Source organism: Ranitomeya imitator, chromosome 7, assembly GCF_032444005.1.
Source record: "Ranitomeya imitator isolate aRanImi1 chromosome 7, aRanImi1.pri, whole genome shotgun sequence".
NCBI classification, from domain to species: Eukaryota; Metazoa; Chordata; class Amphibia; order Anura; family Dendrobatidae; genus Ranitomeya; species Ranitomeya imitator.
Genome location: NC_091288.1, coordinates 117,611,681 through 117,625,669, shown reverse-complemented (window position 1 = coordinate 117,625,669; position 13,989 = coordinate 117,611,681). Strand labels below are relative to the sequence as shown.

General features: G+C 42.9%; 1 protein-coding gene across 1 annotated transcript in view; it reads left to right on the top strand.

Moving 5' to 3' along the window:
* TRPM2 (transient receptor potential cation channel subfamily M member 2) overlaps positions 1-13,989 on the top strand; it is a 1,329,765-nt gene that overhangs the window by 223,847 nt on the left and 1,091,929 nt on the right. The window contains exon 5 of the mRNA XM_069733764.1: positions 3,736-3,919. Coding sequence (XP_069589865.1) covers positions 3,736-3,919 — 184 coding nt within the window. The remainder of the gene's footprint in view (positions 1-3,735; positions 3,920-13,989) is intronic.

Here is a 13,989-nt window from a genome sequence, read left to right as displayed (position 1 = left end):
CTTTCCTGACCCAAGTCTGGGTGGTTAATGGCGTCCGCCAGATCGGCACTGCTCGCACTCTTGTGCACTAAATTATTTTTTCTGTTTAACTCTGACACCCCAGTAGTGGTGTCGAGCGCAAGAGGTCTAGAGGAACTCTTTCCCTGTGTCTTGGGATAGAGTTCTGTGACTCCTTGCTTGCGCTCTTTGTGCGGTACTGCGGCCCTGTGACGCAACAGGGTTCACTTCCTTCATACCGGGTGAAACTAACCCGTGTGTGTCTCCACATTATACTGCCATATAGTCCGTCATTACTCAGTAGCAGGTTCCATATCTGCACGGTGGACTCCGGGCTGCGAACGCACCTTATACCATTTTCCTAGTTATTTGGTGTGTTCTGCTAGCCCTAACATTGTGTTTGTGTTGTGTGTGTCTAGAGTTGTCTGGTGCTTGTGTGGCGTGTTGTGGCATTTGTGTGGTGTTGTGCTTGTGGGTTGGTGTATGTGTGCTGTCTGTGTAATGTTTGTATGGTGCTTGTGAAATGTCTTTGTGTTTTGTGTGATGGTGCGGCCCCTTTAGCAGCGACTCTTTGGCGCCATCGCTATAATCCATCCCTGTCAGTCACAACTGTTGTTTTCCCCTCAGCACTTTTACTTTCACCTTCACATTTCTCCATTATATGTATAGGGCCTATCTTCGGAGACCCCAATCTCATGACGGGGGGACGCAAGCAAGATTTAACGTGCGCATTATTCTGCTCCTGTGGGTGGAGAGGGGGCGTGCCAAAGTTCACCCAAATCAGGCGAGAACTGTGTATTTGTATAGAGCGGGCTTCTACAGATTTTGAGTTTTATATATATACTAGCTGAAGAGCCCGGCGTTGCCTGGGCATAGTAAATATCTGTGGTTAGTTATAGCACGTCACTTCTCTTATTTTCCCATCACGCCTCTCATTTTCCCAATCACATCTTTAATTTTCCCCCTCACATCTCTCATTTTCTCCTTCACACTTCTCATTTTCTCCCTCACTCCTCTCATTCCCCCCTAACACTTGTCATTTCGACCTCTGTCATTTTCCGATCACTACACTATTTTCCCTCACTCCTCTCATTTTGCACTCACACCTTTTCATTTTCACCTCACACTTCTCATTTTCACCTCAGTATATACATGTTTGTCATCTCCCTTATATATAGTATACACCTGTATGTCATCTCCTGTATATAGTATATACCTGTATGTCATCTCCCCTGTATATAGTATATACCTGCTGTGTGTCATCTCCCCTGTATAGAGTATATACCTGTATGTCATCTCCTCCTATATATAGTATATACCGGTATGTCATCTCCTCCTATATATAGTATATACATGTATGTCATCTCCTCCTATATATAGTATATACCTGTATGTCATCTCCTTCTATATATAGTATATACCTGTATGTCATCTCCTCCTGTATATAGTATATACCTGTGTGTCATCTCCCCTGTATATAGTATATATCTGTGTGTCATCTCCTCCTGTATATAGTATATACCTGTATGTCATCTTCTATATATAGCATATACCTGTATGTAATCTCCTCCTGTATATAGTATGTACCTGTAGGTAATCTGCTCCTGTATATAGTATATACCTGTGTGTCATCTCCTCCTGTATATAGTATATACCTGTATGTCATCTCCTCCTGTAAATAGTATGTACCTGTATGTCATCTCCTCCTCTATATAGTATATACCTGTGTGTCATCTCTCCTGTATATAGTATATACCTGTGTGATCTCCTGTATTAGACCTCGTTAACACGTTATTTGCTCAGTATTTTTACCTCAGTATTTGTAAGATAAATTGGCAGCCTGATAAATCCCCAGCCAACAGGAAGCCCTCCCCCTGGCAGTATATATTAGCTCACACATACACATAATAGACAGGTCATGTGACTGACAGCTGCTGTATTTCCTATATGGTACATTTGTTGCTCTTGTAGTTTGTCTGCTTATTAATCAGATTTTTATTTTTGAAGGCTAATACCAGACTTGTGTGTGTTTTAGGGTGAGTTTCGTTTGTCAAGTTGTGTGTGTTGAGTTTTGTGTGGCAACATGCGTGTAGCAACTTTTTGTGTGTCGAGTTGCATGTGACAGGTTAGTGTAGCAAGTTGTGTGCAGCAAGTTTTGCACATGGCGAGTTTTGCGCGTGGTGAGTTTTATGTCTGGTGCCTTTTGAGTATGTGCAAGTTTTGTGTCAGCTTTATATAGTAGATATAAAGCTGAATGTGTGTATGTGTGTATGTATGTGGGTATGTATGTCCGGGATTGGCATCTGCACCGTCGCAGCTACAGCCACAAAATTTTGCACAGTCACACGTCTGGACCCTGAGAGCGTCATAGGCTATGTTGTGAGGCGAAATGTACCATATAGGAAATACAGCAGCTGTCAGTCACATGACCTGTCTATTATGTGTATGTGTGAGCTAATATATACTGCCAGGGGGAGGGCTTCCTGTTGGCTGGGGATTTATCAGGCTGCCAATTTATCTTACAAATACTGAGGTAAAAATACTGAGCAAATAACGTGTTAACGAGGTCTAATACAGGAGATCACACAGGTATATACTATATACAGGGGAGATGACACACAGATATATACTATATACAGGAGAGATAACACACAGGTATATACTATATAGAGGAGGAGATGACATACAGGTACATACTAAATACAGGAGGAGATGACATACAGGTATATACTAAATACAGGAGGAGATGACACACAGGTATATACTATATATAGGAGCAGATTACCTACAGGTATATACTATATACAGGAGGAGATGACATACAGGTACATACTAAATACAGGAGGAGATGACATACAGGTATATACTAAATACAGGAGGAGATGACACACAGGTATATACTATATATAGGAGCAGATTACCTACAGGTATATACTATATACAGGAGGAGATGACATACAGGTATATGCTATATATAGAAGATGACATACAGGTATATACTATATACAGGAGGAGATGACACACAGATATATACTATATACAGGGGAGATGACACACATGTATATACTATATACAGGAGGAGATGACATACAGGTATATACTATATATAGAAGGAGATGACATACAGGTATATACTATATATAGGAGGAGATGACGTACACGTATATACTATATATAGGAGGAGATGACATACAGGTATATACTATATATAGGAGGAGATGACATACAGGTATATACTCTATACAGGGGAGATGACACACAGCAGGTATATACTATATACAGGGGAGATGACATACAGGTATATACTATATACAGGAGATGACATACAGGTGTATACTATATATAAGGGAGATGACAAACATGTATATACGAAGGTGAAAATGAGAGGTGTGAGGTGAAAATGAAAAGGTGCGAGTGCAAAATGAGAGGAGTGAGGGAAAATAGTGTAGTGATCGGAAAATGACAGATGTGAGGTTGAAATGACAAGTGTTAGGGGGGAATGAGAGGAGTGAGGGAGAATATGAGAGATGTGAGGGGGAAAATGAGAGGTGTGATGGGAAAATAAGAGAAGTGACGTGCTATAACTAAGATATTTGCTATGCCCAGGCAACGCCGGGCTCTTCAGCTAGTAGTAGATAAATATATATATATATATATATATATATATATATAGATTTTCATTTTGAGGTAATTGATTATAAAGGTGATTTGTTAATTTTTTTTTTTTTTACTTCCCAGCAGTTTGTAAGAGTATCATCTGATACTCCATCCAATGTTCTCTACCAGCTGATGACTGAAAAATGGGGTCTTGAAGCTCCTAATCTTTTAATTTCAATAACAGGAGGAGCTAAGAACTTCCATATGAAAATGAGACTGAGAAACATATTTCGCAGAGGTCTAGTGAAAGCTGCGCAAACCACAGGTAATTTTCTGTATGTTTTCTAAGTGAAGAGTTATAATCCCTTCATCCCTTAAGGGTACAGCTATTTTGATTAACATTTGCGGGTGCATATTTTGTATTAATAAACCTTTATCGACAGCAGTTTTGCAACATTTTCTGTCTTTTTTTTGTGATTCATCTTGTGGTGTAAATTACAACCCCTGGCAAAAATTATGTAATCACCAACCTTGGAGGATGTTCATTCAGTTGTGTAATTTTGTAGAAAAAAGCAGATCACAGACATGGCACAAAACTAATTAAGTAATTTCAAATGGCAACTTTCTGGCTTTAAGAAACACTAAAAGAAATCAAGAAGAAAAAATGTGGTAGTCAGTTATGGTTACTTTTTTTAACCAAGCATAGGGGAAAAAATTATGGAATCACTCAATTCTGAGAAATAAATTATGGAATCATGAAAAACAAACAAACAAAAAAACACTCCAAAATATCACTAGTATTTTTTTGCACTACCTCTGGCTTTTATAACAGCTTGCAGTCTCTAAAGGTACCTTCACACTCAGCGACGCTGCAGCGATACCGACAACGATGTCGATCGCTGCAACGTCGCTGTTTGGTCGCTGGAGAGCTGTCACACAGACAGCTCTCCAGCGACCAACGATCCCGAGGTCCCCGGTAACCAGGGTAAACATTGGGTTACTAAGCGCAGGGCCGCGCTTAGTAACCCGATGTTTACCATGGTTACCAGCGTAAACGTTAAAAAAACAAACACTACATACTTACCTTCAGCTGTCTGTCCTCCGGCGCTCTGCTTTCCTCTGCACTGTCAGCGCCGGTCAGCCGGAAAGCAGAGCGGTGACGTCACCGCTGTGCTTTCCGGCTGGCCGGCGCTGACACAAGATGCAGGAGGAGTGCAGAGAAGCACAGCGCCGGGGACAGACAGCTGAAGGTAAGTATGTAGTGTTTGTTTTTTTAACGTTTACGCTGGTAACCAGGGTAAACATCGGGTTACTAAGCGCGGCCCTGCGCTTAGTAACCCGATGTTTACCCTGGTTACCAGTGAAGACATCGCTGGATCGGCGTCACACACGCCGATCCAGCGATGTCAGCGGGAGATCCAGCGACGAAATAAAGTTCTGGACTTTCCTCAGTGACCAACGATCTCCCAGCAGGGGCCTGATCGTTGGTCGCTGTCACACATAACGATTTCCTTAACGATATCGTTGCTACGTCACAAAAAGCAACGATATAGTTAATGATATCGTTATGTGTGACGGTACCTTTAGGCATGGACTCAATTAGTGTCAAACAGTACTTTTTATCAATCGATTGCTGTTGCCAGATCAGCTTTTCAGGTTGGAGCCTTGTCATGGGCCATTTTCTTCAACTTCCTAAAAAGACTTCAATTGCATTGAGATCCGGACTATTTGCAGGCCATGACATTGACCATATGTGTCATTTTTTCAAGGAATGTTTGCACAGTTTTTGCTCTATGGCAGGATGCATTATCATCTTGAAAAATGATTTCATCATCCCCAAACATCCTTTCAATTGATGGGATAAGGCTGGTTTCACATTTGCGTTTGTTTGGGTGCGTTTTCGCGGTAAAAAACGCAAAAAAAAGCATGGTGAAAAAACGCGTTTAAACGCATGCGTTTTTTGCGTTTAAACGCGTTTAGACGCGTTTAAACGCGTTTTTCCTGCGTTTGCGTTTTTGAAAAGCATAATGAGAAGTGTGTGACAGCTGCCAATCATCAAAATCAACTAGAAAACCCACTATAAACATAAATACTTAGGGTTAGGGTTAGGATCCCTAGTAACCCTAGGGATACTAACCCTAACACAAACTCTAACCCTAACACAAACCCTAACCCTAACACAAACCCTAACCCTAGGGATCCTAACCCTAACACAAACCCTAACCCTAACCCTAACACAAACCCTAACCCTAACCCTAACACAAACCCTAACCCTAACAAAAAAACCCTAACCCTAACCCAAACCCTAACCCTAGGGATCCTAACCCTAACACAAACCCTAACCCTAGCCCTAGGGTTAGGGTTAGGGTTAGGGTTTGTGTTAGGGTTTGTGTTAGGGTTAGGGTTTGTGTTAGGGTTAGGATCCCTAGGGTTAGGGTTAGGGTTAGGGTTTGTGTTAGGGTTAGGGTTTGTGTTAGGGTTAGGATCCCTAGGGTTAGGGTTTGTGTAAGGGTTAGGGTTTGTGTTAAGGTTAGGGTTTGTGTTAGGGTTAGGATCCCTAGGGTTAGGGTTTGTGTTAGGGTTAGGGTTTGTGTTAGGGTTAGGATCCCTAGGGTTAGGGTTAGGGTTTGTGTTACAGTTTGTGTTACAGTTTGTGTTAGAGTTTGTGTTACAGTTTGTGTTTTAGGGTTAGGGTTTGTGTTAGGGTTAGGATCCCTAGGGTTAGGGTTAGGGTTAGAGTTTGTGTTACAGTTTGTGTTAGAGTTTGTGTTAGAGTTTGTGTTAGAGTTTGTGTTAGAGTTTGTGTTTTAGGGTTAGGGTTGGGGGATGGCTTATAAGTGTGTATTCTTGTGTTTTTCTAGAAAAACGCATGCGTTTAAAAACTCATGAAAACGCATGTGCTTAAAAACGCATGCGTTTACATAGACATCAATAGGTTTTTTTACCTAAACGCCGCTAAAATTACTACATGTTGCATTTCTGCAACAAAACGCATGCAGTGAAAAAACGCATGCGTTGCAAAAACGCGTCAAAACGCATGCAAAAAAACGCATGCGTTTTTAATGTTAAGTATAGGGGAAAAAACGCATGCGTTTTTACCGCAAAAACGCAAAAAAAAAAAACGAAAATGTGAAACCACCCTAAGAAAAGTGTCCAAAATATCAACATACACTTGTGCATTTATTGAAGATGTAATGACAGCCATCTCCCCAGTGCCTTTACCTGACATGCAGCCCCATATCATCAATGACTGTGGAAATTTGCATGTTCCCTTCAGGCAGTCATCTTTATACATCTCATTGGAATGGCACCAAACAAACGTTCCAGCATCATCACCTTGCCCAATGCAATTTCGTGATTCATAACTGAATATGACTTTCATCCAGTCATCCACAGTCCACGATTACTTTCCCTTAGCCAAGTGTAACCTTGTTGTTTTCTGTTTAGGTGTTAATGATGGCTTCCGTTTAGCTTTTCTCTATGTAAATCCCATTTCCTTTAGGTCGGTTTCTTAGAGTTCGGTCACAGACGTTGCCTCCAGTTTCCACCCATTCGTTGCTCATTTGTTTTGTTGTGCATTTCCTGTTTTGGAGACATATTGCTTTAAGTTTCTGGTTTTGATGCTTTGATGTCTTCCTTGGTCTACCATTATGTTTGCCTTTAAAAACCTTCCCATGTTGTTTGTATTTGGTCCAGATTTTAGACACAGCTAACTGAACAACCAACATCTTTTGCAACATTGCATGATGATTTACCCTCTTTTAATAGTTTGATAATCATCTCCTTTGTTTCAATTGACAACTCTCATGTTGGAGCCATGATTCATGTCAGTCCACTTGGTGCAACAGCTCTCCAAGGTGTGATCACTCCTTTTTAGATGCAGACTAAGGAGCAGATCTAATTTCATGCAGGTGTTATTTTTGGGTATGAAAATTTACAGGGTGATTAACATAGTAACATAGTAACATAGTTAGTAAGGCCGAAAAAAGACATTTGTCCATCCAGTTCAGCCTATATTCCATCATAATAAATCCCTAGATCCTACGTCCTTCTACAGAACCTAATACAGTAATTGTATATTACAATATTGTTCTGCTCCAGGAAGACATCCAGGTCTCTCTTGAACCCCTCGACTGAGTTCGCCATCACCACCTCCTCAGGCAAGCAATTCCAGATTCTCACTGCCCTAACAGTAAAGAATCCTCTTCTATGTTGGTGGAAAAACCTTCTCTCCTCCAGACTCAAAGAATGCCCCCTTGTGCCCGTCACCTTCCTTACATAATTTTTTCCTCAGAATTGAGTGATTCCATAATTTTTCTCCTATGGTTGGTTAAAAAAAGTAACCATTACTGACTACCATATTTTTTGTTTGAGATTTCTTTTAGTGTTTCTCAAAGCCAGAAAGTTGCCATCTGAAATGACTAGTTTTGTGCCATATCTGTGATCTGCTATTTTCTACAAAATTTAACAACTGAATGAACATCCTCCAAAGGCTAGTGATTCCATAATGTTTGCCAGGGGTTGCAGGGGCGGACCTACCACTGGTTCAACTGGTGCAGCTGCTTCGGGGCCCAGAGGTGGAGGGGGGGCCCTTGCAGGCAGGGGTATACAGGGCCCCGGCTTTCTGCTGCTGCTGTAGATCGGTGCAGGCCCCGCACTGTATCAGCAGTTTACAAGTGCCGGCCGGCATCCCCCCATTGCAGACAGCAGGCTGTGTGTCTGCTGATCTGACGTCACCTGCACGCCTGTTTCACTCTGCTGGAGGCCTGGAGAGGAGAGATTAGTAGAAAGCCATGGGGTCCTGGGCAGGAGGTATGTGAAGGGCTTCATCTCATTCCTGCTTTCTTATCTGCTTTCTGTAGATCTCTCTGTACTGTGAGATTTATTGCACCATCTTAAGCTTACAGACAGATAAGGTCCGGCTTCAGCGTCACCTGATCTGCATGTAAGCTGTAGCAATAACTCACAGTGATCCTCACCCTGCACTGTGTGACTCTGAGCCCGCCTCCAGGACATCCCGCATTATATATCAGATATATATTATAATGTGAGTTCCTGCAGCCTGGTCAGTGCATGTAACACTATATATGTGCACATAGTACAATACAGTGGTGGCAATATACAGTATGGAGCATCATGTGCGGTCATTATACAGTACGGAGCATCATGTGGGGTCATTATACAGTATGGAGCATCATGTGCGGTCATTATACACTATGGAGCATCATGTGCGGCTATTATACAGTATGGAGCATCATGTGCAGTCATTATACAGTATGGAGCATCACGTGCGGTCATTATACAGTATGGAGCATCATGTGCGGCTATTATACAGTATGGAGCATCATGTGTGACCACTATACAGTATGGAGCATCATGTGCGGTCATTATACAGTATGGAGCATCATGTGCAGCCAATATACAGTATGGAGCATCATGTGGGGTCATTATACAGTATGGAGCATCATGTGCGGTCATTATACAGTATGGAGCATCATGTGCGGCTATTATACAGTATGGAGCATCATGTGCAGTCATTATACAGTATGGAGCATCATGTGCGGTCATTATACAGTATGGAGCATCATGTGCGGTCATTATACAGTATGGAGCATTATGTGCGGCTATTATACAGTATGGAGCATCATGTGCGGTCATTATACAGTATGGAGCATCATGTGCGGTCATTATACAGTATGGAGCATCATGTGCAGCCAATATACAGTATGGAGCATCATGTGGGGTCATTATACAGTATGGAGCATCATATGCGGCTATTATACAGTATGGAGCATCATGTGCGGCTATTATACAGTATGGAGCATCATGCCCGGCTCCAGGACATCCCACATTATATATCAGATATATTTTATAATGTGAGTTCCTGCAGCCTGCTCAGTGCATGTAACACTATATATGTGCACATAGTACAATACAGTGGTGGCAATATACAGTATGGAGCATCATGTGTGGTCATTATACAATATGGAGCATCATGTGCGGTCATTATACAGTATGGAGCATCATGTGCGGTCATTATACAGTATGGAGCATCATGTGCTGCTATTATACAGTATGGAGCATCATGTGCGGTCATTATACAGTATGGAGCATCATGTGCGGTCATTATACAGTATGGAGCATCATGTGCAGCCAATATACAGTATGGAGCATCATGTGGGGTCATTATACAGTATGGAGCATCATGTGTGGCTATTATACAGTATGGAGCATCATGTGCGGCTATTATACAGTATGGAGCATCATGTGCGGTCATTATACAGTACGGAGCATCATGTGCGGTCATTATACAGTATGGAGCATCATGTGCAGTCAATATACAGTATTGAGCATCATGTGGGGTCATTATACAGTATGGAGCATCATGTGCGGTCATTATACAGTATGGAGCATCATGTGTGGCTATTATACAGTATGGAGCATCATGTGCGGTCATTATACAGTATGGAGCATCATGTGCGGTCATTATACAGTATGGAGCATCATGTGCAGCCAATATACAGTATGGAGCATCATGTGGGGTCATTATACAGTATGGAGCATCAAGTGCGGTCATTATACAGTATTGAGCATCATATGGGGCCATTATACAGTATGGAGCACTGTGTGGCCATATTTTTTTGTTTATAATTATTCTTCATGAAACAGTGTGATCAGCAGTGCTAAATGGGTGTGGTTGGGACGTGGATATGGGTGTGACTAGTTAGGAATGGGTGTGGCCAGAGGTGTGGCCTAAAAATTGCCACGGCGCGCTTTGCGCGCCGCAAACTTTGTCCCCCTTTCCCATCTTTAAAAGTTGGGAGGTATGATGCTGGACAGAGAGGGGGGCACAGACACATTTCTTGCACAGGGGCCCAAAGCTGTCAGTGTCCGCCACTGAGGGGTTGTAATAACTTTATTCTGCAGGACAGCACTATTACAGCAATTCAAAAAATAATCAAAGCCAAGTTGTGTTTTTTTATGTTTTACTGCGATCATCTTCACAGTACATTATAACTATTATACATTATAATTATTTTTATCTCGATGACAAACCACCTAATTTACAGGTTCACATCTCCAGAAGCATGAGCTGGGCACTACCATGTATTGGTGACTACCACATACTAGTTACTACCACGTACTGGTGACTGCAATGTATTTGGGACTACAGTATATGGGTACCACAATGGCAGTTTACAATTTTCACTCAGCAGCACCCACTACTGCTTGCTTCTGAAAAAGACCCATGGAGTCAAAATTGTCACTACATTTGTAGATAAATTCCCAAAGGGGTATAGTTTACAACATGAGGTCACTTGAGGGGGGGTTCTTCTCTTCTTGCACTTTGGGGCTCTGTATATGGAGTACGCAACTATTGTTGCAAAATCTGTGCTCCAGGAGGAAAATAGCGCTCTATCCTTCCTGAGTCGCGCTATATAGCTAAACCATACTGTACAGCCACATATTGGGTATTTCCATGTTCAGCATAAATTGTGGGACAAATTTTGTTTCCATTTTTACCCATTTCCCAGTGTGAAAATGTAATGTCTGGGGCTAAAACAAAATTTTGGAGGTAAAAATGTAATTATTTTTTCTTCTCTGCCCAATGGTATAAAATTCTGTGACACACCTGTGGTTTCAATATGATCACTGCACCTGTTGATGTATTCATTGAGAGGTATAGTTTGTAAGTGGGGTCACTTATGGGGGGTCTGCAATTATGGCACCTCAGGGGCTCTACCAATGGGAAATGGCACCTTTAAACCAGTCCAGCAAAATCTGAACTCCAATATGGCGCTTCTTCCAAACCTTGTGAAAATAAAACATTTGGGGCTAAAAGAACTTTTTTTGTGTAAAAATGTGATTTTTTTTTATTTTCACGGCTCAACATTATCAACTTCTGTAAAGCACCTGGGGATTTAAGGTGCTCACCATACATTAGATATATTCCTTGAGGGGTTTAGTTTCCAAAATGGGGTCAGTTGTAGGGGGTTTCCACTGTTGAGCTTCATTAGGGGCTCTCCAAATGCCGCATGACACCTGCAGAACATTCCATCAAAATCTGCATTCCAAAACCTCACTCCATCCTTTCTAAGCCCTGCCATGTGCCCAAACGGTAGTTTCCACCCACATACAGTGGGTATGGAAAGTATTCATACCCCTTTATTATTATTATTATTATTATTTATTGTTATAGCGCCATTTATTCCATGGCGCTTTACATGTGAGGAGGGGTATACATAATGAAAACAAGTACAATAATCTTAAACAATACAAGTCATAACTGGTACAGGAGGAATGAGGACCCTGCCCGCGAGGGCTCACAATCTACAAGGGATGGGTGAGAATACAGTAGGTGAGGGTAGAGATGGTCATGCAGCGGTTTGGTCGATCGGTGGTAGCTGCAGGTTGTAGGCTTGTCTGAAGAGGTGGGTCTTCAGGTTCTTTTTGAAGGTTTCGATGGTAGGCGAGAGTCTGATGTGTTGTGGTAGAGGGTTCCAGAGTAGGGGTGATACGCGAGAGAAATCTTGTATACGATTGTGGGAAGAGGAGATAAGAGGGGAGTAGAGTAGGAGATCTTGTGAGGATCGGAGGTTGCGGGTAGGTAAGTACCGGGAGACGAGGTCACAGATGTATGGAAGAGACAGGTTGTGGATGGCTTTGTACGTCATGGTTAGGGTTTTGTAGTGGAGTCTCTGGGCAATGGGGAGCCAGTGAAGGGATTGACAGAGGGGAGAGGCCGGGGAATAGCGGGGGGACAGGTGGATTAGTCGGGCAGCAGAGTTTAGAATAGATTGGAGGGGTGCGAGAGTGTTAGCGGGGAGGCCACAGAGCAGGAGGTTGCAGTAGTCAAGGCGAGAGATGATGAGGGCATGGACTAGGGTTTTTGCAGATTCATGGTTGAGGAATGAACGGATTCGTGAAATATTTTTGAGTTGCAGTCGGCAGGAAGTGGAAAGGGCTTGGATATGTGGTTTGAAGGAGAGATCAGCGTCAAGGATTACCCCGAGGCAGCGAGCTTGTGGGACTGGGGAGAGTGGGCAGCCATTTACTGTAATTGATAGGTTCGTTGGGGGGGTCGCGTGAGATGGGGGAAAGATGATGAATTCTGTTTTGTCCATGTTAAGTTTCAAAAATCTAGCGGAGAAGAAGGATGAAATAGTGGACAGACATTGAGGGATTCTGGTTAGAAGGGAGGTGATATCTGGTCCAGAGATGTAGATCTGTGTGTCGTCAGCATAGAGGTGATACTGAAAGCCATGAGATTCTATGAGCTGTCCCAGGCCAAAGGTGTAAATGGAGAAGAGCAAGGGCCCAAGGACTGAACCTTGTGGGACTCCGACAGATAGAGGGCGAGGTGAGGAGGTGGTGTGTGAGTGGGAGACGCTGAATGTCCGGTCTGTTAGGTATGATGAGATCCAGGATAGGGCCAAGTCTGCGATGCCAAGGGATGAGAGGGTTTGTAATAATAGGGAATGGTCCACTGTGTCAAAGGCAGCCGACAGGTCGAGGAGGAGGAGGACAGAGTAGTGTCGCTTGCTCTTGGCGGTTAAGAGGTCATTGGTGACTTTAGTTAGGGCAGTTTCGGTGGAATGGTGTGACCGGAAGCCAGATTGTAGGCGGTCAAAGAGGGAGCAGGAAGAGAGATGGGAGGACAGTTCAAGGTAAACGTGTTGTTCCAGTAGTTTGGAGGCATAGGGGAGAAGTGATATAGGGCAATAGCTAGATACAGAGGATGGGTCAAGAGAGGGCTTTTTGAGGATAGGTGTGATGGAGGCATGTTTAAAGCTTGAGGGGAAAACACCAGTTGTTAGAGATAAGTTGAAGAGATGGGTTAGGGTTGGGATGAAGATTGTGGTGAGGTTTGGGATGAGGTGGGATGGGAGTGGGTCAAGTGCACAGGTGGTGAGATGTGATCTTGAGAGTAGAGTGGAGAGTTGATCTTCTGTAATGGTGGAGAAGTTGGTTTTGGAGGTGGAGGGCTGTGAAATCGGGAGGAAGAGCTCTGGGGGTTGTTGACCAAAACTGTCTCTAATGCTATCAATCTTCTGCTTGAAAAATGAGGCAAAGTCTTCAGCAGAGATAAGTGGGGAGGGAGGAGGTGCTGGGGGACGGAGGAGAGAATTGAAGGTGTTGAATAACTGTTTAGGGTTGTGAGAGAGGGAGGATATGAGAGATGAGAAGTAGGTTTGTTTAGCTGTGGCAAGTGTGGTCTTGAAAGTAGTGAGGGACTGTTTGAATGCGATGAAGTGCTCGTTAGAGTGGGATCTTTTCCATCTGCGCTCAGCAGCTCTGGAAGCTCGCCTAAGTTCTTTGGTCAGGCTGGTGTGCCAGGGCTGTCTGTTGATTTTGCGAGCTTTGGTATGTGTAAGTGGGGCAGCAGATTCCAAA